Below are 23,366 nucleotides of genomic sequence, written 5' to 3'. Positions count from 1 at the left end.
CGAAAGATAAGAGTTAGTGCCACATGCTCTATTTACTCAATGAAATCTTATTGGCTAAGGAAATTACTTGCGTAGTTTAGTGACCTTAAAATTCTCATTTGAAGTCGGCTGTTAGTCTTAATTCTGTCTTTCAAAATTGGTGCTCTTTGGAATTATAATTATTAATAATTATAACGTCCTTTATTCTTATAAATTTCGCCTGAATGATTTCATTTGAGGGATTTCATTATTCCTCTTTATAAAAGTACAGTACGCACCGAATAAGGTATACCGACATTTAAATAAATCTATGGACCAATATAATTAGGAAATGACGCTACGTGGTGATTTTACATGAAATTTTCCCTCTAAACAACCGCTCTTATACCAAGTGGGTTTTTAAAAGTTACTTTATTTAGACTTATTCACTAAATATACTAAGCAGTTAGGTCACCTAATTGTATAGTTTAGTCAATAAGGCTATCCCACGTGGTACAAGAGTGGTTATTAGAGAGAAAAATCTTTGGACTGTTAAAACTACTAAGAAAATATTTCTTTGACCAAGTGTGAAAGGAACTTTTGTGCAGCCCGCGTCATAAACTCTCTCTTGTGTGCAGCCTGTATTGGTTCGCAAAGAAGACATTCTGCCAGTCCAGTGAAATCAGTGCTTGGCAAGGGTGGTATGAATTGCCTGATGGGGAACTCTCTGCCGACAAAGTTCTCAGATAGCAGGGGTGGCTGATTTCGCGGATAATGATTTTAACAATGCGTCTAACCATGCTGAGTTGATCCTGATTTGAAGTCTTCTATAGTCCATCAAAGTGTGCAAAGTATAAACGGAGAGTTGTTCATTTATCCGTTATGAATTGAAGGATTATAGGGGAGGGACACAAGCTCAAAGTTTCATGCATACAAGATGACTTGTTGGATGATACGACAAACTTGACACAACCTGTAAGGGGTGGTCAATGAACACCAATTACAGGCGTGCTCTGTTATACAGATGTTTGCAATTTGTTGTCTGGTGCTACCATTCGTCTAGTAGCTTCAAAATTTGCAAGACTGGTACAAGTACCTCCTCTAACAACTATCACCAACGTCTTTGAAAAGTTCTTGACTACGTCCCAAATGAACAGCAATTTGCAGTGCTGCCCACTGAAATACAAGCACCGTCTCGGTTAGTACACTATCGCTGTCCTTCCACACCGTGTATAAAAGGTTCGAATATGTCAAGACAGAAGGAATTTCATGGACTTTTTCACGCTGGCGCCAAGTCAGTTGGCCCCAGGTGAGGGTTGCACGGTCCAATCCCCCGAAAACTTGGGACTTTATCTAGCAAACAGATCATAAAATAGTCGCAGTTTAGTGACAGGATATTTTGATGTCTCATAGCCTTAGTTGCTTTTGCACAAAAAAGACAAGAGCAACCAAATACAAGTCAACTCATTCCCAGTTTTTGAAATAAGTACCATAGGTCTTGCACTTTCTCTCTCAATAAGAGCAAGACGCATATATTGTATCACATACCACGCCATCTGGGCAAACTTTTGTGGTGGGTGCTAATCTTTGTTGCAAACAAGATGGTGACTGTGTGGTTCCATCGGTGATATACCGATTGTGTTATAAAGCCAGTCATGTTCTTTATGACTGAAAAAACAATTGAAAATTTTCAAATAGATCCATCTATTTTGTCTAGGTGGTTTAATTTCATTGACGAGCAGTGTGTTTTATAAATTAAAACTTTACACCATTTTTTTTCCAAGGTTTTCATGCATTTGGTGGAGTTGATTTCGAAGGGACCTTCTTTGTGGATACCGAAATTGACGACGATTACGTTGGATTCATTTTTAGGTAAGTATAAAGCAAATGGAACTAGCAGTTCTTTCATAATTATTTTATAATATTGAGTTGTTTTATCTAATATTCGTCACTCTATATTTTATAAAAAGCAAAAATATTGCCTTCTTTTATGAGGCTCATTAAATATCATCCTCTTTTGCAACATCGCCACGTAATAATAATAAATATTCTAATTTTCTTAAATCGGGCTTATTGAATAAATTATTTTGACAAAAAATGAAGTTACCACTGCTGAAAGTTAAGACCATCTGTTTGCACCATCTGGTTTGAGGTAACCAGATCACATTTTAAGATTTCTAATGTAAATATAATATCATTGATTTTCTGGGTGTTGATGTATTAAATCATTAGTAATAAAGGCTGTGCTCGCCGTTAACCGTACGTCAGGACCTTTTCAAACAACGAAGCAATCGGTATTAGCTCCATTAAGTAGAGCAATAAAAGATCGCATTTCTTTGTCCGAGACCTTTGGTGCTTCCATCTGTGGCAAACAAGTGGGCTTCTAGGAACGCGATTCGATGCTCCAGTGCACCGAAATACCAAAAAAAAAAAGAAAGTTTCTCAATTACACTTTCATTAAATTTCATGCTAGTAAGAATTTAATACAGAACTTGTTCTTCCTGTTAAACACACGTGCAAAGCAGAAGAGAGTAGCGTTTAATTCCCCATCCTCTTTCCATGATTACGATAATTGTTAGCGATTAAGAAGAGAACGTGTGTTTTTAGCGGCTGTTCCATTTTCTCTCTAACAAACCCTTGCACTGAAATCTGTCTTGGCACGTCCGCTACGAAATAACTGACTCTTCTGTTGTTCTTTTTTCTTCTTCTTCTTCCGGCTTAGATTTAATTATAGCGTTCATTGTCTTTCCCTCCCCTTCACGGTGACTGCTCTACCGGCAAGGCATGCACGGAAGTGGTTCTGTCCTTAAACCTATGTAGGAAAGAAATAGCAGTTCTTTATGGTTTTTACTTAGCTATAAGACAGACGCAGTAGAGTGCGTGGGCAGGTACATGGCGTCGTACTAAATGGTACGCACTGAGTTCCCCATTTTAATGTATAAAAAGTGCTACGAATTGATACATTTATCTGAAGCTACAGGAAATTCGGTAGAAGTCAGGTGAAAGTGAAATAATAAAATTTGAATTCCATCAATGATGCGAAGAAGTTTTGTGGGCTTTTTTTTTTTTACTCCTTGGCCGACTTAGTCGACCTGAACCAAAAACAGCAAGTTTTTGGTTTTTTTTTCCTCCAGAAAATCCCAATTTTTCGTTCAGAAAAACAGGCAAATTGACCAAAGAACAAGCTCAATTTCTGGACATAATACACATGGGTGGATGAGGTTGCTCTCTCGTAATTCTAATATGACTTTTTCTTAGCTATTTACGAAACTTATTATTGAGCCATCGAATGAAAACTATGGTGTTGGAAGAGACGAACTCAAAACGCACAAAACACGGATATTCTATATTGAATATTGAGGAATAACTTTCCTAAGAGAGAGGTAATCTCACTGCCCCTACTCTGCTAGATAGCATTCGATAGAGATCTATGGTTTTGTACGTTAAAATATTATCAGTGATCGCAACATCAAATATAATTCCAACTATGTGCATTGATGGGCCGTCTCTTCTTCGATGACCTTACACAATTTTGCTTAAGATTAATTTGACTTGCGCAATAGTTGCCTAGGTCCTTAGGCTGTGGCAGACATTCTCTCAACTATGTCAAGCTGGGACTTGCTACCTGGGAATCAAACGCTAATGGAACTGATATTCAAGTGACAATTGAATCAAGTAGACCGAATTTCGGCAAACTCCGGTCATTCTGTGAAAACAAAATTATCTGCTTGCTCTTTCACTGTGGTGGGACTATTAATAACCCCGTGTGCAAGTCCTGAAATACAGCACCTGGTATATTGGAAGTGAGCATCAAGGTGTGAACCAAGGTGTGGTGTCCCCATCACACAGGAATGCCGTAGTTCTGTATTACCAGACGATACAACATGGTAGATGACTATCATCAATCGATGCAATACCAAAATTTTGCTTAATGGAGCCTTGAAGTTATGAAACTCATGTTTAGTTGGCGGAGAAAAGCTCTGGTAATCTCCCATATCTTCCACCATGCAATATAACTGATGTCTTTTGAGGTTATGATGAGCATCATGGCGAGATCCAATCTTTCTAATACTTGGGAGGGTACCGCTGTAAAACGGTGTTCCCAGGCCGGCTACTAGGCAGTCCATCAGACTGAACCTATTGGTAACTCTCTAGGAGGCATTGAGATGAGCTAGTGTATAATTTGGCTGCCTCTGTTCTCGGCTAGAGGGAGTACGAATAGCGTGTATACGGGGGGGGGGGGGGGAAGGAAGGGATCTTGTCGAGGCCACGTTACATTAAAGAGTTGGATATATTTTTGCTGTGTTCATGCCATATCTAGAAATTTCATTACTTCTATAAATATTACTTCATATAACATATTGTTTTTACCTTTTCTTACTATTGAATACAAACTTATAAGCGGAAAGATCTAAGCATCCAAAATACTGCCTCGTTCATTTCACAAATATCCGTGGTCCAATTTCGGTGATGTTCATTTACATTTAGAGTCTACAAAGCCTCGCTTACTTTTTTCTGAGAGAATCCTAATTAGCGGTTGTTTAAATCACTATTCATCGCAGTTGTTCAACTTATTCTATGTATGATTCCTTTTATCTTCAAAGTTAGTATTTCTGCAGTATCTTCTCCGATATTCCCTGTTAGAGACTTGGTAATTTGGAATCTCCTCTTACTGATCTTCTCTGGCTTAAAATTTCTGTACTCAATTTTAGCAAATTTATCTGTTGTCTTTATCGTTCTCTCAGTTCCATTAATCACTTGGAACTCTGACTTCTTTTCTTTGAAATTTGACTTCCTTCAATCTAATTTTGCTAACAGTGCTTTCCAATAAATGTGCAAAGGCTGTTCAAGATAAAAATATAAAAATGCTGCATATCGCAAAGCTACTCTTGACCCAACAGTAGCCGAGATTCTGGTCTCTTGCCAAAGCTATAGGCTGCAACTTTTTTCTCCATCTGTGCTCCCATCTCTGTTAAAACCTAATGGTTCTATTCCCACCTCAGCTAAACCGCCTCCTGCGTTTTCAAGCACACTCCACTCAGCGCCTCCTGTGGTCTTCCGTCAAAAGGATGTCAGAAGAATTTAACAACCGTGATGCAAAAAAAGCTCCAGGTTCTTTTGTTGTGATAGGGATTTAGGAGCATCACCGACTAAAACTAGATTTCTCTGTGTATACAGTCTGTAAATTGCGTTCTGAGGCTATTTTCTGTTTGCTGGATGAAAAATCCTTGTTGATGCTGTATAAGCTTGCTTTCTTGCATCACATACCACTACTAATGCTAACCTGAGATTCAGGGAGAGAAAACCATGCTACTCTCGACTGATACCATCTAACTCGGGCACGTTATGAGAAAGGCCCATAAGAATGTTTCCTGTCATCGTCGGTACTCGAACCCAGGTCTTTTCCACCGGTGTGGGGAGTATGGCGATTCTACCAACCGTGATTACCCTCGGGGGCAAACTCCAGGTCCTGTTGATATTTATTCACTTGTTCTAAAAACTTCTGCTCCTAAGCTTATTCCTGTTGTTTGTCGTCTTTTTACACTTTCTTATTCTATTAGTGTTTTACCTTCCGTTTGGAAATTCGCTCACATCCACCTAGTTCCTAAAGAGGGTGACAAAACCATCCCATTCAATTATCGTCCCATTGCATTTAATCTCTATTCTTTATAACATAATGGAGATATCCATTAACTGCCAACTCCTAAAATATCTAGAAATTTTCCATTTGATCTGTGGTCGCCAATATGAATTCGGTTTGTGTCGAACCACAGGTGATATACTGGTTAATGTTACCATCTATGGACAGGTTTATTGAAAAAGTTTGAAACTCAAGCAGTTGCTCTTGACATTTCAAAGGCTTTTGATCGTGTTTGGCATAAAGCACTTCTAAATAAGCGTCCATCTTATAGATTGACGACTGTTTTCTTTGTTCATTAATTGTAATTGGGTATCCAATTTTGGGTAACTCTGTTATCCACGCCTGAGACCGACTCACTCAGCCACGGAGTGAAAAAAGCCCATAAAAGTTCATCGTGTCATTGATGGATTCGAATCTAGGCCTGTCTCATTCGATGTGGGGATGACTGTGATTATAACCACTGTGCTACCGCGTGGACTAGCCTCAGTGACATGTGGATTAATGGATATGTTTTTGAGACAGCTCCTAGAACGGCAGTGCAATCCTGCCTCGTGTCTCTATGAAGAACAGTACCACTGTAAGAAGGCCAGATATGTGAATGGTGTAGGTTTCTGATTATTATGTATTGTGTTGTTCTGGCCACTTGGCTACCCAGAAGGGCAAGTCATCTGGAGAGATGATTCTGCGTACTCGTCCATAATACGGGAAGATGGGCCAGCCTCAATAGATAAACAATCATCGAAAATTACTGCTGCTATCCGCACTGACCTCATTAACATATTCAGCAAGATGGAGACGGTGATTTTAAACCTCTACGTCGAATACGAAAAACTGCAAGCGAAATGGGACGTTCGCCCTCAGAAAGGGGGAAAACAAATGCAACACCGCCCCCCTACCTTTTCGGAGGCGTTGCGAAATGGCGCTAAAGTAGCATCCCATAAACCAGATGGACCCCAAACCAAAACACTAACAAGAAAGACAGAATCACATATAATCCTGATTAAGCCAACAGAAGACGCGCAGCTTGACACAAGTGATGCTGTAAAGGAAACCTTAACCAAAAATCTAAAAGACCAAATGAAGACAATCCAGATCAAAAGTATGCGGAAGACTAGACACCCAGGTGTGGTAATTGAAACCAACTCCAGAGAAGAGGCACAAACAATTTTAAGTAATGATAATATGATTAAGTACGGTTTAAAGGCAGAGGCTCCCAAGAAAAAAGGACCCTCAATTGTCTTATTTGACATACAGCAAGGTGTAACCCCAGAAGAACTCAAAGAGGAAATTTACCACAAAAATCTAAGTCTGCGCCTACCTGAGGACACTGTGGAAGAAGACGTTAGCCCAAAATACAGTACTAAATCTAAAACACATTCAAATGTCAATTGGGTAATCCAGCTCTCCACGCGAGCATGGCAAATCTTAGAAACACAGAGTCGCATTTTCATAGGCTGGGGAAGCCATAGGTTTAAGGAGCATATTTCAGTTACGAAATGTTACAAGTGCCTTCGCTTTGGCCACACATCACACACATGCAACCAGCGTGATTCAACATGTGGTCACTGTGCCCAGAAAGGGCACAAGTACAGTGACTGCCCAGCAAAAGACCAGCTCCCAGTCTGTGCAAACTGCAAAGCAGTGAAAGCTCCTCATCAACACTCAATCAGGGATGGGAACTGTATGGTATACCTGAAAGCCAAAAGCCAATACCAAATGAGAATCAACTATGGATAGAGGCCCCTCTATAAACTGCCACCATGAAATAAAAATAGTTCAACTGAACGCACAAAGAGCGAGGCTGGTAGCTGACCAACTAAAAGTGAAAATAGAAGAAAACCAAATTGATGTGGCCTTATTACAGGAACCATATGTTCGCTCAGGTGTGGTCACAGGTTACCCTGCATCCTATAAAATGGTCTACTGTAAAACCGAAACCCCATGGGCAGCAATAATCATCAGAAACCCAGAAATCAGCACAACAAAGATTACACCACTCTGCACTGCAAACAGTGCCTGTGCACAAATCATAACTCAGTTAGGGTCTTTGTTCCTGTTAACAATATATACTCACCCTGGTGAAGACATCACCCCAGCGATCTCAACCATTCAGACGGCTCTTGAGACTCTCCCGGGGGGACGACTACTAATAGCCATGGATGCAAACTGCAGATCTCTGCTCTGGCACAGTCGCACCCCTGACAGATCTGCACAAAGAAATGGTGCAAAACTAGAAGAATTCTTCCTAGCCACAGGCCTCCAAGTAATAAACCGACCAGATCAACTTCCAACTTACAGCGGCCCCCTTTGGGAGAGCACTATAGATGTTACAGCAGCCACCCCAGACATTGCCAACAAACTAGCCAAATGGACTGTACAAGAAGCCTGGACCACGTCGGACCACAGAGCGATATCATTTTCTCTGGTTCGCTCTGTGGAACGGACCCCTCCGATCCCACGAGATGTGATACGGTACAATTCAAAAAAGGCAGACTGGCAACGTTTTCGGACTGAGCTAACAAGAAGACTCCCTGAAGACACTCCACTCCCTGAAGCACTCCCTTCAGACGATTGTGTACAGATTATTACCACTGCCATAAGATCTGCATGTGATCTCTCCATCCCACGCAGAAGGCCCTACCGATATGCAGTTCCCTGGTGGAATCCCCAACTACAGGATCTCAGAAGAAGAGTCCACCATGCAAGAAAAATGTTCCAGCAGGCTCGATCAAGGCTACCTCCCCATGAGGTAGATGCCGCCAGGGAGGCTTATCGCATTGTCAGAAATGAATACACAAAGCTAATTCGTAAAAGTAAAAAGCAAACGTGGCAAACCCTGGTATCCACTTCTGGGAATAAGTACCCCTGGGGCATAGTTTTCAAGATCGTAACAAACAAGCTGCCGCGAGGAGAGGTACTCGATACGACACTAAAGATGGATGGCTCCTCTACTTACACCTGGAAGGATAGCATTAACAATATTCTAGACACCATTTATCCCATTGAAGCTGCAGCTATGACTCAACAACAACAAGAAATAGTAGATGAAAATCACAACTATCATCCTGCCTCTGTGGAATCCCCCTTCACTAACATTGAGATGGACTTGGCAATAAACAAAATGAAAGTAGGAAAAACACCTGGTGCTGATCTGCTGGAAGTGGATGTGGTTAAAAAATTTGCAGAATGCTATCCTGTTACTCTCCTAAGCCTTCTAAATAGGTGCCTGACAGAAGGCACATTTCCAACATCCTGGAAAACGGCAACCTTGAAATTTATATTGAAAAATCCCGACAAGCCACCACAAATTCCAACCTCCTACCGCCCGATTGCCTTGCTCTCTGTAATGGCCAAGCTACAAGAACGCCTGCTCCTATTTCGCTTAACCGCCAGATATGAAGAACAAAAACTTCCAAGTGACAAGCAATTTGGATTCAAAGCAGGTAGCAGCACAGAAGATGCCATTAACAGTTTAATCACTCAAGCAACTCACACAGCCTTTAAGTACTCCCTTGCAATCATGGTAGACTTCGCTGGGGCCTTTGATCGACTATGGTGGCCCAGTGTTCTTCGGAGGCTTCGGCAATCAAATGTTTCCAACAACCTATACAACAGTTTAAGGTCATATTTAACTGGTAGAAAAGTCCAAGTTACCAACAGATTCCAGACAGTGACTAGGTACATCGATCGAGGCTGTCCGCAGGGCTCTGTGCTTGGCCCTTTCCTCTGGTCTATTGTCCTGGATGAGTTCCTGGGCATGGACCTGGGAGGTGTTGAGCCCTTGGCCTTCGCGGATGATCTTGTCCTTTTGGTATGTGCTAACACCAGGACGAACTTAGAGAAAATGGCAAATGGAGCACTGGTAAAACTTCAGAACTGGGCAGCCCTGCACAACCTTACCATTTCAGGAGAGAAAACAAAGTCCATACTCCTTAAAGGCAGACTACAAATCACAAGACCACCTACAATAAAATTAAACTTTATGCCCATACGGCTGCACGCTGAAGTCAAGCTCCTAGGTATCTTCTTAGACTCGGGGCTTACCTTCCACCACCACCTAAAGTATCTAGCCAACAAAATTCAAAGGTACAGTGCTATGATAAGGCGGGTCAGCAGGGCAGACTGGGGGCTGAAGCACAAAGCTCTTACTCTGATATACCAAGCGGCATACGTGCCAATTGTCTGTTATGGTGCCTCCAACTGGTACCGAAAAGCCATCCTAGCAAGAAATAAACGTAAGCTGGATTCAATCCAGAGGTTCATGCTCCTTTCAATTTGCAGGGCATGCCGCACCGTCAGCACCCCTGCTCTGCAGGTATTAACTGGATGTCAGCCACTATACTTAGAAGTGGTTAAAAGAGGGCTTTTTTATCACTTAAGGAAGGGAGTTCCAACCCAACTGCTAAATTTTCAACTTGACACCACAAACGGCACCAGGCAGGAAAGACAACGGATAACCAAACATCTACAAGAGATATGGCAACATGACTGGGACACTACAACAAAAGGGGCCATCACAAAACGATTCCTTCCATCCATAAGTTCAACTCACCCAGAACCTCCACCCTGGTTTTCGCCTGGCCTCCATGTGACCTTTATCATCACCGGCCATGGATCCTTCCAACAAAAACTGACCGCCATGGGAATCGAGAATGACCCACGTTGCCACTGCGGCGAAGAGGAGTCCTGGGGGCACCTCATGTATGAGTGCCCCAGCTACGACAACATTAGGCTTAAATTCCTCACCACAATACAGAGAAACCCTCTCAATCAAGAATTCATTCTGCTACTCGAGGAAGATACCTATAAGGCATTAACCACCTATGCACAAGAAACATTTGCACTTAGGCGAGCTAAGATTGCAGAACTCAGAGCCCAAGAACTAAACCGGACCGGCGTGGGATAACTCTCCATTCCCCCGGAAAAAACGCAGACATAATTATGCAAACCCTAATAGGGTAGGATCCACTGCAGGCACCATCCAAGGTGCGGGATGCTGGCACTCCTCGGAGTGCGGGATTTAAAAGTCATCGCAAACCCGAAATGGGTAGGATATACTGCTGGCACCGATCTAGGTGCGGGATTGCTGGCACCGATCTAGGTGCGGGATTGCTGGCACTGACCTCAGTGCGGGATCTACAGGCACTATGCCATTGACAATTACACAGGGGCACCTGTCCCCTGTGACTTTTAAACCCACACTCTTTCCTATACTTCGCCTAAATTAGGGTGGATTTATTCTCCCCTGTCAACCCACCCAAATTCATTCTCCCTCAAATCCTCTCTTTTTCTATGCTCCTCTCTCTCTCTTCCCTTTTTTTTTTTTTTTTTAATCTGTTACTTTATTTTACTTAATTTTTTAATTAATTTATTTATTATTTTTTTATTTTTATTATTATTTTTTTTTTATTTATTTTTTTTTTTATTTTATTATTTTTTTTATTTTTTATTTCTTTTTATTTATTTATTTACTTATATTACTTTTTATTTTTATTTATTTTATTTATTTTTTATTTTATTTTTTTTATTATTATTATTTTTTTTTTAATTTTTATTTTTATTTATTATTTATTTTTTTTTTTGGCTCCGTCAGGAAGCTCAGGCAACCCTGGCGGAGGCCAGCCAGAGTATAATGGGCAGCCTGGCTCACCTCCCAGTGGTGGTGGCGGGCAACGTGGGGTTCCCTTAGGGGCCTTGCGGCTAAGCAGCCAGAGACAGAACAACAGAACACAGCACAACTCTGTCACAAACCAGACACCACACTGTTTCTGGCTTTTACAGAGATTCTGTAAATTCTTCACAAAGTACCATGGCGCAGATGTGGGAAACCACCGGTGGCGCCTTCCACAAAACACTATGCCACTATGTCTGTCTGTCTTGTTGCAGATGTTCTTCACTCACAAGAGGTAGATTTAAATCAGTGTGTGAAATAATTCTCTGGGGATCCAATCCAGAAAGAGAGAAAAAAAAAAGATCCCGTTGTATAGAGAAAATAAAAATAAAATAATGATCTGTGCAGGAAATTTTCTGTAATGATCATAAAGTAGAGAACTAGGTGTCACCTCCTCAAGTATTGGGTTCTAGCAATAATCAATTTCCGTTGCAGTCTTAACGTCTGAAAAAGAAGCACTGATAGAAAATAAATTAAATTCGTGTTCAGATGAAATATTTTCAATGCTATTTTGTAATTCTAACAAAAAATCATCATAAAATGTAGTTATATAACACGTGTTGCCAGTCTTCTACCATACACATTGATATAAATCAGTTTCATTAGTGAACCGTGACCTGTTATTATAAACGATGTATACATTCCCATAGAAAAGTGTTTCCTGATTTCTTTGTTCATTAAATATTTCACATTAAGTATAAATAATCTTGTTCCTGTTATTCAAGAAATCCATCTTTCTTGCCTTTTATTAACAAGATAGTCCCAACACCCTTTCTTTTCCATTTTTGGATCAGTTTGCAGGTCAATTTGAATGCGAAAATAATTTGTAGGTATCAGTAATTTGTAGGACGCACTGAGGTGAGTACGTCATCCACCAGAGGCGCTTCACACCACTAGACTGTGCCGAGCACCCAACGCGATGTTATTAGAGCGTGTGACACAATTGTCGTGACCAGTACGATATCTCGAGTTCTAGTGAACCGATTTACAAAATTCAAACGGCATTCGTTTGAATTTCGTCGAACTGCATTAGCAAAAAACAATAAAACAAATAATTTTCAAAAATAAAATTTGTGTTCAACGAGGCTGAAATCAAGTGCAGAGCGTTCTCGTGAGTATCGAGTAAGAATGAAAGGGACAAGACCTAATAAAATAAAGACAAGGTGGAAGAAGGTCTCTTAATAGTGACATACAGGATATATAATTGACTTCATTCATTTTGTTTTGCTACCGTACTCAATTCAAGATGCAACGCTGTTAAAGAAAGATTTAAAAGGAGAAATAACGCTATGTAATAGAGTAACAATGTCCTCCTACACAGCCTCTAATCTGATTTTGACACTATTAATATAAGACATGTAAAGTTTATTTTCTCAGCTAAATATGACAAATGTAAATAGAAACTTAATTTACAGTCGATCATAACTGCCAAGTACTCATATTCTGTTACTATAAGAAGCTTGACAGAGTTAAGTTTTATCTGTTCTGGGCGATTGACATCTAGTTGCGATTTAAAAACCGTTATTTTAGTTTTGCCAGGATGGATTTTAAGTTTATTTACTATTGCCCACTGATATAAATCTTGTAATGTCTGGTGAGCTTTAAACTCTAGTGATTCCTTCATCCTCCAGATATGATTACTGTAAGATCATCGACAAATGCAACGACCTTAAGGTCCTCAATCACGCTTTAACCAATCATACAACAGCACGTTCCAAACCAGGGGGCCCAGGACTGAGCCCTGCGGAACGCCTCGTTAATTGCTTCTCATACAAAAGATGGTTTGATCTAATCTGTATCAATCTATGAGAAAAATAACTTTTGAATAAAAGAAAATTGTTTAGGACATTCAGCTTGGCAAACACGCTCTAGGGTAGGCTCACACCAAAAGAAGTCAAATTTAACTTCAAAATCAGTGAAAACAGTTAACTCGTTTTTGGCATTGAAACTTTTTATGTGGCTAAAAAATCGACTAAGTATCAAATTAAGCAGAGATTAAAGATCAAAAACTTAAAGCAACTTTAATTCCTTAACAGTCAAAATGCAAATTTTTGAACGATTCTTTATTTCTTTTAAATAGGAATTCGTTAATTTAGTAACGTAGCATCATTATAAACCCAACTACGTAAATACTTGTCCTAAAACTGCATTATTTATTTATTATTTTTTTTTTAAATGTAAACTCTGTTTGAGTGCACTCAGATTGGAATTAGGAGATTTTATATCGTTCAAAACAAGATTGTCTGTCAGTGATATAATGCTTGGAATGAAACGCTTCTATTTTGATTGTCCTAGAGTTTGCAAGAGGTTGTTTTTCTACTTTTGTGTCTTGAATGACAAAGAACAGAAAAAAAAAGCTTCTGAAATTAAACTTTGATCAGAATGCTCAGTTCTTGGATGCAGTATTCAGTTTGATTCAAACCTCTCCTAATAATCATCGAGCACTTGGAATGTATCTTTGGAATAGGTTTTTCCCCGAAGACTCACATACCACAGGAGCGTATTTCCAGCGTGTTGCATTGATTCATTACTTCAGTAAGTGCAGCTTTCTTTTCCAATATCGTCTAGATTGAATGAATAGACGAAAAAAACAGTTTTCAAAAAAAACAAAAAGATATCAATAAGAAATTAACTCTTTTCGAAGATTTCTTACTGACTCAACTGTATTATAACTTCTTTTTTGTTGCAGCTACCAAGACAACTCGAATTTTTACGTGGTCATGTGGAAGAAAAACACGCAGACCTATTGGCAAGCTACGCCCTTCCGTGCTGTCGCCGAGCCAGGCATTCAACTGAAGCTGGTTACCTCGGAAACCGGGCCTGGACAGTTGATGCGGAATTCCCTTTGGCACACAGGTGACACTGAAAACCAGGTAATACTTGAAATAGTAAAGGCGCGAAACCTTTAAAAAAATTACTGAGCTCGCATACGCAGGCGCTCTCGTAAAGCTGTACTTAGAAATTATGAACGCCATTAAAGGAAATAATTCTGATAGAACAGGGAATACGGAATTCGTGTGATTACTGTAGTTTGTGACAGCTTCTAGTCAGCAGTATATTAGAGTGACATTCATTTGTATCAACAGATAAGATAAACTTCAATTAAAGGATAATGTACGAAGCATCTAAGTTTCACGTATCGCTCGTTCGAACCCGTATCACGTGGTCTGTACCATGCCGCGAGTACTTTATTACTCCACCTTACTGGACTATTCTGACCACAAAAAGAGTCCAATTTGATATGAATGCCATCTAGACCATGTCCTCCAGAAGTTCAGTAGTTCTAAATTAAATCCCAAAAGGCTAAACACTTCTAAGGTTCAATTAGCTTTCGGCAAAGAATAACTTTCTACTCTTTGTTGGATTCCACCGCAGTAGTCCGAATGGTCAAACTCGAGGTTACGGTGTACACGCGTTTCAGCACCGTAATTAGCGCACGTGACCGCTAATTACGGTGATGCTCTTTCCTGTAAATTCATCTGACACTGTGGCCCTCCTAGAGTGTATCATATTTTATTTGTCGCTGAATCCACAGAATTTCGACTGCCATAGATTTACGCGTTATCGAACCTAAGCAGGAATTTGTCCGCTACAGTCAACAGGATGGTGCCCCTGCTAGAATTACCATTCAAGTATTCCGTTTAGACGAATGAGTCCTCAGAAATTCGATTTCCGTGGATTTAGGCGTTATCGAGCCTAAGCAGGAACTTTATGGTGTGCTGTAGTAAACTTGGTGCGCCTGCTAGTATTACCATTCAAATTTTGCGTGCAGCTGAATGATTTATGAAAAATGTTAAATGTTTACTACAACCGCCTACTGCAGTAGAATGTGTTTTGGCAGTCTCAATGATTTATGTATATATCGTGTGAAGATTGGTGATGAAACTCTGACATTTCACATTCAACTTTGAGCCACGGTGACTGAAGAATATTCTATCGGCAGTTTCAATAAGAATTTTGCCTGCACATTAGGTTTTGTCTCTTCATTTATAATCTGGTATACAATTTGAAATTCAAGAATTACTTTGAAATCCAGCTTCATTTAAAAACACGTTTTAGTTGCAATAAGAAAATCTTCTGGTAGATATCTATAGGTCTTTTATTATCAAATTCATAACGCATCGCTTTATATCTTCAAAGACATTAAAATTATACCGTGAAAAAATTAGTGCGGTTTTTTGTTTAAGTAGTATTTTTTATTATTTTTATTATGCAAGGCTTGACTTTAAATTTACCTTTGTCCCATTGAGATAAGATCATCCGATTGGTTCATGTATTTTAGGCGTAGCTAGCTGAAATGGGTTTGGTTCTAATAAAACGAGTGGGTATGATTGTAATATGTTACCACCAGTCCCATACCTGAACCCTATTCTGCAGTTTTTTAACTAATAATAATTTTAATAAGTACTCAATTTACTACGTAAGATTCACTCACTACTGTTCCTTTTTAACTTGAAAAGACCAGCGCTAACTATACGAATATTGAAATTATAAGCAAAAGATTATAAACTAAGCCTGTTTATCATTTACAGTGACAAGAGGAATGTTTGGATCACTAGTTTGTTTTTGAATTTCAGTTTTTGAATGAGCAATTCGAAATTACCATCAGTCTGTGAAACACTAAGAAGGGCACGTGGGAATACGAAGGTGGAGAAATGTTTAAACTTGGAAATACTTGAACATTTACCAAATATAATGTGCACTGTCAAAAGGAAATATATTGCGAATATTTGTTCTAATAGGTTTTAGAGTTAAAATTTGTTTCGCGGAAGTTGGTGTTTATTCAATGAAAGATGTCCACAGAGCAAACGTGTCCAAAGCATGCCCTAAATTCTTGCATTGTCAGAGTTTTCTTCACGTATTGGTGTATATGGGCAATAAAATGTACTGGTGGCAGTTATAATGTACTCTGGAGGGAAAGATTACACACCTCAACGCTCTTTATATTCGTGCACTCACTGTATCTGATTTACGTCTCTAGGTTCGCTTGCTGTGGCGGGATCCTAGGAATGTCGGGTGGAAAGAGAAGATGGCGTATCGTTGGCTTCTGCTGCACAGACCCCACATAAGTCTCATCAGGTAAGTCAAAGATGGGAAGAAGTTTTCATAAAGTGCAAAGTTATGAAACTGTAAAGGGCTGTTCTGTTTTAGCTATATAAGCACTAGGGTCGCAGAAGCAAAGTTTTCCAAGTGGGTAAATACTTCGAGACATGCACTGAATGTACCAATTAAGCTATGTTTCGGGTGAAATTCAAGGGAAGGATACAGTTATATTATTATTAGTTGATATATTTAAAAAATTTACATTCAGTTTACTGAGACAAATAAAAATAAGCTGGTTTCCAGAACTCCATCTACAAAAAGTTTTGTTGCACATCTTTTTTTTCAAAATTAAACAATTGCTTTATTTTTCACATGGAACAAAGTTTAAATGCCGAAATCCTGTCCATATGCTAACCATCATGAAATTTAATAATCACATGAATATACATAACTATGAAAACTCCTTTTATGCATCGCCTCAGGTTCCTGGCTACGTTTTATCCGATCAAGGAGTGCCCTGAAAGCTGTTTTGCCAGTGACACTAATCTTATGAATGTAAGTGGAGATCGACAAGAAGGAACCTCATTTCATTTGAACAAACTGTTTTATGTGTGGATGAAGGCATCAGTGTATTGTGCGTGCTAAGATTCAACAGACTGTAGTACATTTTATGGGGTCCTATGCAGTTACTAGCAGAGATTTCGCTTCTATTACCAATAATTGTTTCACACAGAGGTGGTACCTTCGCGCGTTGCAAAGCTGTTATAACATCACCCTCCTACATGGACCGAAAATGCTGGTTGATTTCAAATTCTGCCAAGACGGGAGAAATTTATGGGGCCGACCTGGTCGGTTTCGAGAGAAGGAGGCATGGCTTTGCACTAGGAAAATTGGGTTTCGCGTTTATCAAAATAGGCGATACAATCTTAGAATGAGCACAGTACACTGAAACCTCATACTTTAGTCGTATAAAAAAAATAAAAACAACCTGCATTGCTTATATGTTTAAATAGTTGTGTTTTTAACTTGCAGATTAAGGATATTTGAAGGAGAAAACATGGTGGCCGATTCTGGTAACATATTTGACGGCAGACTGAAGGGTGGTCGACTGGGAGTGTTCTGTTTCTCTCAAGAGTCCATCATCTGGTCAGACTTGGTGTACCGATGCAATGGTAAGCTTCATTAATTCCTGTCGTTTGCTTTTAAGCTTGCCAGATAATCATTAAATTGTCAAGGAAGATTTCACTTCCTAGAAGCTGTAAGACAAGTCAGTGCAGCCCTCTGTTAGGATCGAAGCAATTTAATTACAAAGTCCACTTTATCACAATTATCCCGCTGAGTAACTGTGATAAATATAACCTACGTAAATTCTAATTCTCATTGAATTCCAAGTCCAGTTTCATAAACGTAGTAATCTTTTGCATGGCTAATGATAAAATGTCTTATTTTCATTTTGTATGACTTCAGTCTACCCTTATGTCAGAAGCAAACGTTCTTACACTGCAGCTTTAAATGATTGTTCGGTTGTCTTCTCAGTAACTGGCCAACTGCTAAAACCAACTTCTTTTTCTATTTGCAGAAGCAGTCCCATCTACCGTATTTTACGATTTGCCTCGTCGTCTCCAACAAGAAGTAGAATTGGACACCACACGGCTATCAGAAATCATTCAAGTAGGCAGAAGAACCCCCGAATACAGAGGTGCGGCAGCTGAAATAAGAAGAGGTTACAGAAAAGTGCCATATCGCCCTTAAAGAACGCTTATTTTTTGTGAAAATATTTTAAGGAATCAACCACGTCATCCAAAACACTCGCATCAACTTGTCCCTCTGTATACAAACACACGCAGTTCTCACTGGCATTTGTGAGTCATCTGTTTGCTTCTACAGTGATATCAAGACTGTCCAATACTTCATATATAAATAGATTTTCCTTTGCCAAAAAGAAACAAATGCTAGAAAGTGAGGTTTGAGGTGTTTTTTCCTGGGATATTTACGCAAAACATGTAGCAATAAAAACTATTCCACCTTAATCAGTAATGAATGTACTCTAAATGCAGAGCGGATCACATCAGGAATGCAGTGGCCTAATTTCTTTTTTCTTTTAGTGAAAATGAAAAGGAAAGGAGCTTGCATGTAAATAACGTGCGGTTATCCATGAGAAAAAAGCAACGTGTTCTGAAGAAGGGTTAGGTAAACGAAAAGGCTTCTTTCCTAAGAGAAATATAATTTAAATAGTTAGGTTTTCCATTGTGATGATCATCGATAATGATTCATGATTTATTTCTAAATCTGTTTTTATGCTTTAAACTTTATAGTTCATTGCTGAAAATACTGTCTAAGATAACTCTTACTTTAATCCAAAGCCGGAGACAATCATCTGTATTCTAATGAAGAATTCAAAGTCAATAAGAAGGTCTAAGAGACCCTCGTATGTGCCAAGCTGTCTATTAACGTACACTGGAAGACGCCATTGAATATTGTAATTTGTACTTGCATTTTCAGAGACATGTTTCTTATTGGATTCATGTATCGAGACTTATACGAACATGTGCCAACTTTGAAAATACACAATCTTGCCACAGTCGGTTGTAAAAATTTTACTTCTGAAGAAATAAAGCCTTTTGTAGATTTTGTCAGTTGGAGTATTGTTTGAATCAATTGTATCGACACTATAGTTTTTCTTTCTTTAGGTAGCAGTTCCCTTGTAGTTGCAGAGGCGTTAAGGTATGAGCTATGTTCAATAGAAGTCTAGTTAAGGCCGTTTGTTAGTGATCTCATAGATCGATTGACTGTTTTAATAAATACAGCACATTTTTCTTGTAGAACTGAATGAAAGTAATAGCAATTATTACCTGAAATGGAAACGGCTCGCATTCAACGTAATATTTTTCTTCGATTCCAACAAACACGAATTGCCATACAACGATGATTGATCTGCATCCTGAAATGAATATCCTCAGGCTGACAGTCCTCTACACCCTTTACCTACATACCAAGAGTCTTGTCCTGAGTGAACTATTGTTGAATCTGTTACGCTACAATTTATAACTCAAACGCATCTCACAACTGACACCGTGGTCTACTCTGCTGACAGACATATGTGTATAACAGACTGGCATTTCGTGGGATTAGTATTACTATTAGAATTGTTAATGCTGCAAAGAAGCAGACTTTTTTTCTGCGCCTGCTAGGAAGGACATTCTCTATCACTGATACCTTCCCCGTTCGCCAAAAAGTGTCTATTCATTCCGCTTTAAACTTTACCAAACTCTCTTCCTCGACCATTATGGCAGGTATTTCATTCCAATTATTTACAGTACAACACGCTGTCCGAAAGTAAAGTTTATGTGATTCAGCCTTCTGTTACTCGGAAAAATTTTGTATTTGAACTCGCTGGTCGTTCTCCCTTCTACCAGTTAAAATGTACCTATCTCGTTAATCTCTCGTTTATTGGTTCCCATCAGGACCGCTGTTAGGTCCATTCCCGTAAGATATCTAGTTGCCAAACTTTGCAGTTCGCATCTTAATAAATCATTCTTCAAATGGACATAGATTAGCAACACCTCACCAATCCGCCTGATCTCCTTTTAACCCTTTCTGGAGTTCTATGTCATTCTTTGAGTATGGCCTCCTGACCGGAACACAATATTCTAAATGCAGTTTCACCATCCTCTTATATAAAGGGACAATGACATCCTTTTTTCCCACTTGCGAAGGTCTTAAAATATATCACAGACAAGACATCATGCGCTTTGCTAGCCGCCTGTTTACACTGCACTGAAAATCTCATGTCTGACTGAATCTTAACGTCTTTTTCGTTCTGAACCATTTATAATTCCACTCCTCTAGCTTGTAAGTAACTCCTGGATTTCTGTTCCCTAAGTGAAAAAACTTGCATTATTTAAGTTCGGTTACCATTTGCACGGACGATCTAAGTTATTTTGAAGCAAGGTGCCCTTGTTGTGGCCATTAACCAAGCACCCTTTCTATCTTTATATCATCAGCAAACTTTGACCACTTCCCCTGCACTGCCACACCAACCTCATTATTTGCAAGATTGGAAACATAAGTGGCTTCATTTTCTCCGCTGGTTTACCTTGACTAATGTTCATTTATGACTCCGTCCCCTATCTTTTTTGCCGGTCGTTGATCTAACGGAGGATCTTATCTGTAACCCCAATTAGCTCCAGTTTATATAATAGTATTTCATGTTGATAATTATTGTCAAATTCTGGTCTCTGAACCGCTCTTCGGATAAAGATAATTGAATTAGTATTTGAACACTCCTTTGCATTTACAATTATTTAATGAAGATTTTAGCAATAAGTTTATTCATTTTTTTTACATCACTGAACATCATTGAATTATTAAACAGCGTCCTACAAGAAACTAAGAAATTGTCTATTATCCTGCTCGTAGTCTGGGACCAGCGTATATTCGTTTGATAATTGAAATATCAGAGAATAATTGAGATGCTCACGAGGCTGTTTTCAAGTTGGTTTATTGAATATCTTAATCCCTCGCAGTTAGCACGGTGGTTATAATCGATGTTCATCTACACAGTGTGGAAAACAGTTTGGTTCGAATTTCCATTCTACAGGAGGAAATTTTCTGGACTGTCCTTAAATATCGTGGCGAAACTTTCGCCCGAATCGGTCTCTTGTGTGCATGATTTCTTCCTCCTCAACCCCGGAAATTAAGGTTTATAAGGCATATCGAACACAAAATTAAAACAGTTTACTATGTACTGAGTCCTCATGAGTTTTCTCCTACAAATTTCAAATCAATTTATCTAATAATATTTAAGCATTAAAGGGTTTGTATATTTAATCGATTTTTAAATGTCTTTAAACATTTAAAAATTGAATAAAAATCGGTCAGTAGTTTACAACTACTCATTTTAACAAGAATATTATCATTAACCCTAGCTAGTTAGCGATAACGTGGACTCGAAAGTCTGTACTGCTGCATTGTCGTTGACCACTCGGTTATACCAAATCTGCAATATAAACAATGAGTAAGAACAAATTTACAAACTCGGTCATTACTTAAATATTCAGTGGTAGGGTGTGTGTTATGGGCTAAAGCAACTAAGGCTACGTCGCATTTTTATGTTATGTCTGTAATAACGTGCATCCTTCGATCGATGTGCCAGTTTGTTAAAAGAAAACCCCTGACAAGAGTCCAAATAACTCGTCGACGTTGTAAAAAAAGACAATTATAGTTCCCCCGTTGAGATGGGATTCGTACCCAGACCTTTCCCGCACAGTGTGAAAGTATGTGATCTTAACCACCGTGCCACGAAACCACAAGGGTCATGGAGGACTCTAATGCGTTGATATCCGGGATCTGAATGACATAGAATAAAAAATAAATATCTTCTGGGCAGCGGGAGTGAGCAAGGTAAGCGGCACTCATGTAAGCAAAGAGCAATTTCTGCGTCATCTTGTCTTCCAAAAAAAAAAAAAAAAAAAAAAAAATATTGATGCAAACAACACCAACTGCATTGTTGCACATTCGTTTCTTGAACCATGCCAACAATTTCTAGCTTTATTGTGCGGTTCATTGCCTATTGGAAAAGACCATCGCCATTGGGGAAAACAAATGGTGCTTTCATTGATTCACTTGATCTTTAAGGTTAAGTGGAGTTGCCGGAACATTTGACCCATCTAGTGCCATGTGGGTTGCTGTTTCATATTAGATATTTTGTTAGGTGCTATTCAACGTCCTAGTGGATGTATTTTAATAACATCCTATATTTGGCTCTTTCAGAAAGATTTGTCGGATGTCCCAAATTTTACTAAAATCGGACCAGTAGAAATCCGGCAATTATTATTTATTTTTCCATATCCCCGCATGTAATAACTCCATCTCAGTGGATTCAGGTTCGTGAAGTTTGGCTTTGTTCTTTCAGAACTATTTATCGAGTTTTCCTAAATTTCATTAAAATTTGACCAATTATTATTCCTCTTTTTCATATATATCTCATAGAGTATCCATATAATTTAGCCGAAGCACTGGATATTATGCACGTTGCCGTACACTGATTGAAGGTTTGAAAGGGCAATATGGCAAATGCTCAAAAAGGATACGTTCTCTGTTTTCGCATAAAAGTCATTGCTTTTGATTTGTTATAAATGATGAATTATTATATGCTAATGTGCCTGAAATGTTACACTGCGTACGTTAACCGACTTGTTTATTGATTCACAGGGAGAAGGCTCTTAGTTCATAAGTGATGAGGAGATATAACTTGCTGTGCTAGTGGAAGTGAGCTCCAGTAGTGCCACACAGTATTGTATTTCTTGGTTACATTCACCATGGTCACTTTCCTAACTTTCCTTCTCATTTTATGGAGTGACTTACATCCCACTACATCGTTTTCTATTTCTTCCTGTTGTTTTCAAGTTGTAGATCTGCTATTGCTGTGCCAAAATAACCAATCATTTATGAGTGATAGTGGCACCCATTCAGGAATGAAGCTAAAAATTTGGTCTTCCCCGAGATATATACGAATACCCTACCACCTTTTAAAAATCATACAGTGTTGCCAAATCTGCTTACGCCAGAATGTTTCCAACGTTATGCACTCTAGTAATTTATAACACTGATATTATCCATTTTTTTGCAGGAGAATCGCTGTTCTTATTTCAGCGATAAAATACAAATCATTAGGGGAAACAAAACAAGTTTCGAGAGACTGGACCTCAGGAAGGTTATGTTCAAGTTAGTGTCTTTTTGAGCGCATTCCTTGGTAGTTGAGGTTAACAGTCTGGTGATGTAGGAGAATATAACCTTCTGACGGTGGGAAAGTATGAGAAAATAATAAAATCAATAAAAACACGATTTTCCTGTAAATAATTTTTATTCCAGGACTTCTTAATTCAATTCATAATCCAGTCCAACTCGGTAATCCAAACCATCAGTAAACATACACACTGGTATGTGTCACACGATATTTGCAAGTATTAAACTTCTGTTCGTAGCTCCCAGAGCGAGTTCTGCTTTTCTCTCAGTCTGTTTGATCACACTGAACACCTCCTTCTGTTTAAC

At 39.0% G+C, this 23,366-nt stretch overlaps 1 protein-coding gene across 1 annotated transcript in view; it reads left to right on the top strand.

Annotated features, from left to right (window-relative positions):
• The window catches only part of LOC150080595 (cartilage oligomeric matrix protein-like), a 301,419-nt gene extending 282,532 nt beyond the window's left edge, over positions 1-18,887 (top strand). The window contains exons 21-25 of the mRNA XM_090382000.1: positions 1,743-1,830; positions 13,960-14,143; positions 16,252-16,349; positions 17,346-17,485; positions 17,893-18,887. Of these exons, the coding sequence (XP_090238126.1) occupies positions 1,743-1,830; positions 13,960-14,143; positions 16,252-16,349; positions 17,346-17,485; positions 17,893-18,065 (683 nt within the window). The 3' untranslated portion in view covers positions 18,066-18,887. The remainder of the gene's footprint in view (positions 1-1,742; positions 1,831-13,959; positions 14,144-16,251; positions 16,350-17,345; positions 17,486-17,892) is intronic.
• The last annotated feature ends 4,479 nt before the right edge of the window (positions 18,888-23,366 follow it).

The sequence above is a fragment of the Mastigoproctus giganteus genome, chromosome 9, assembly GCF_048544385.1.
Source record: "Mastigoproctus giganteus isolate SK-2022 chromosome 9, ASM4854438v1, whole genome shotgun sequence".
NCBI lineage: Eukaryota > Metazoa > Arthropoda > Arachnida > Uropygi > Thelyphonidae > Mastigoproctus > Mastigoproctus giganteus.
This window is presented reverse-complemented; position numbering and strand designations above follow the sequence as displayed.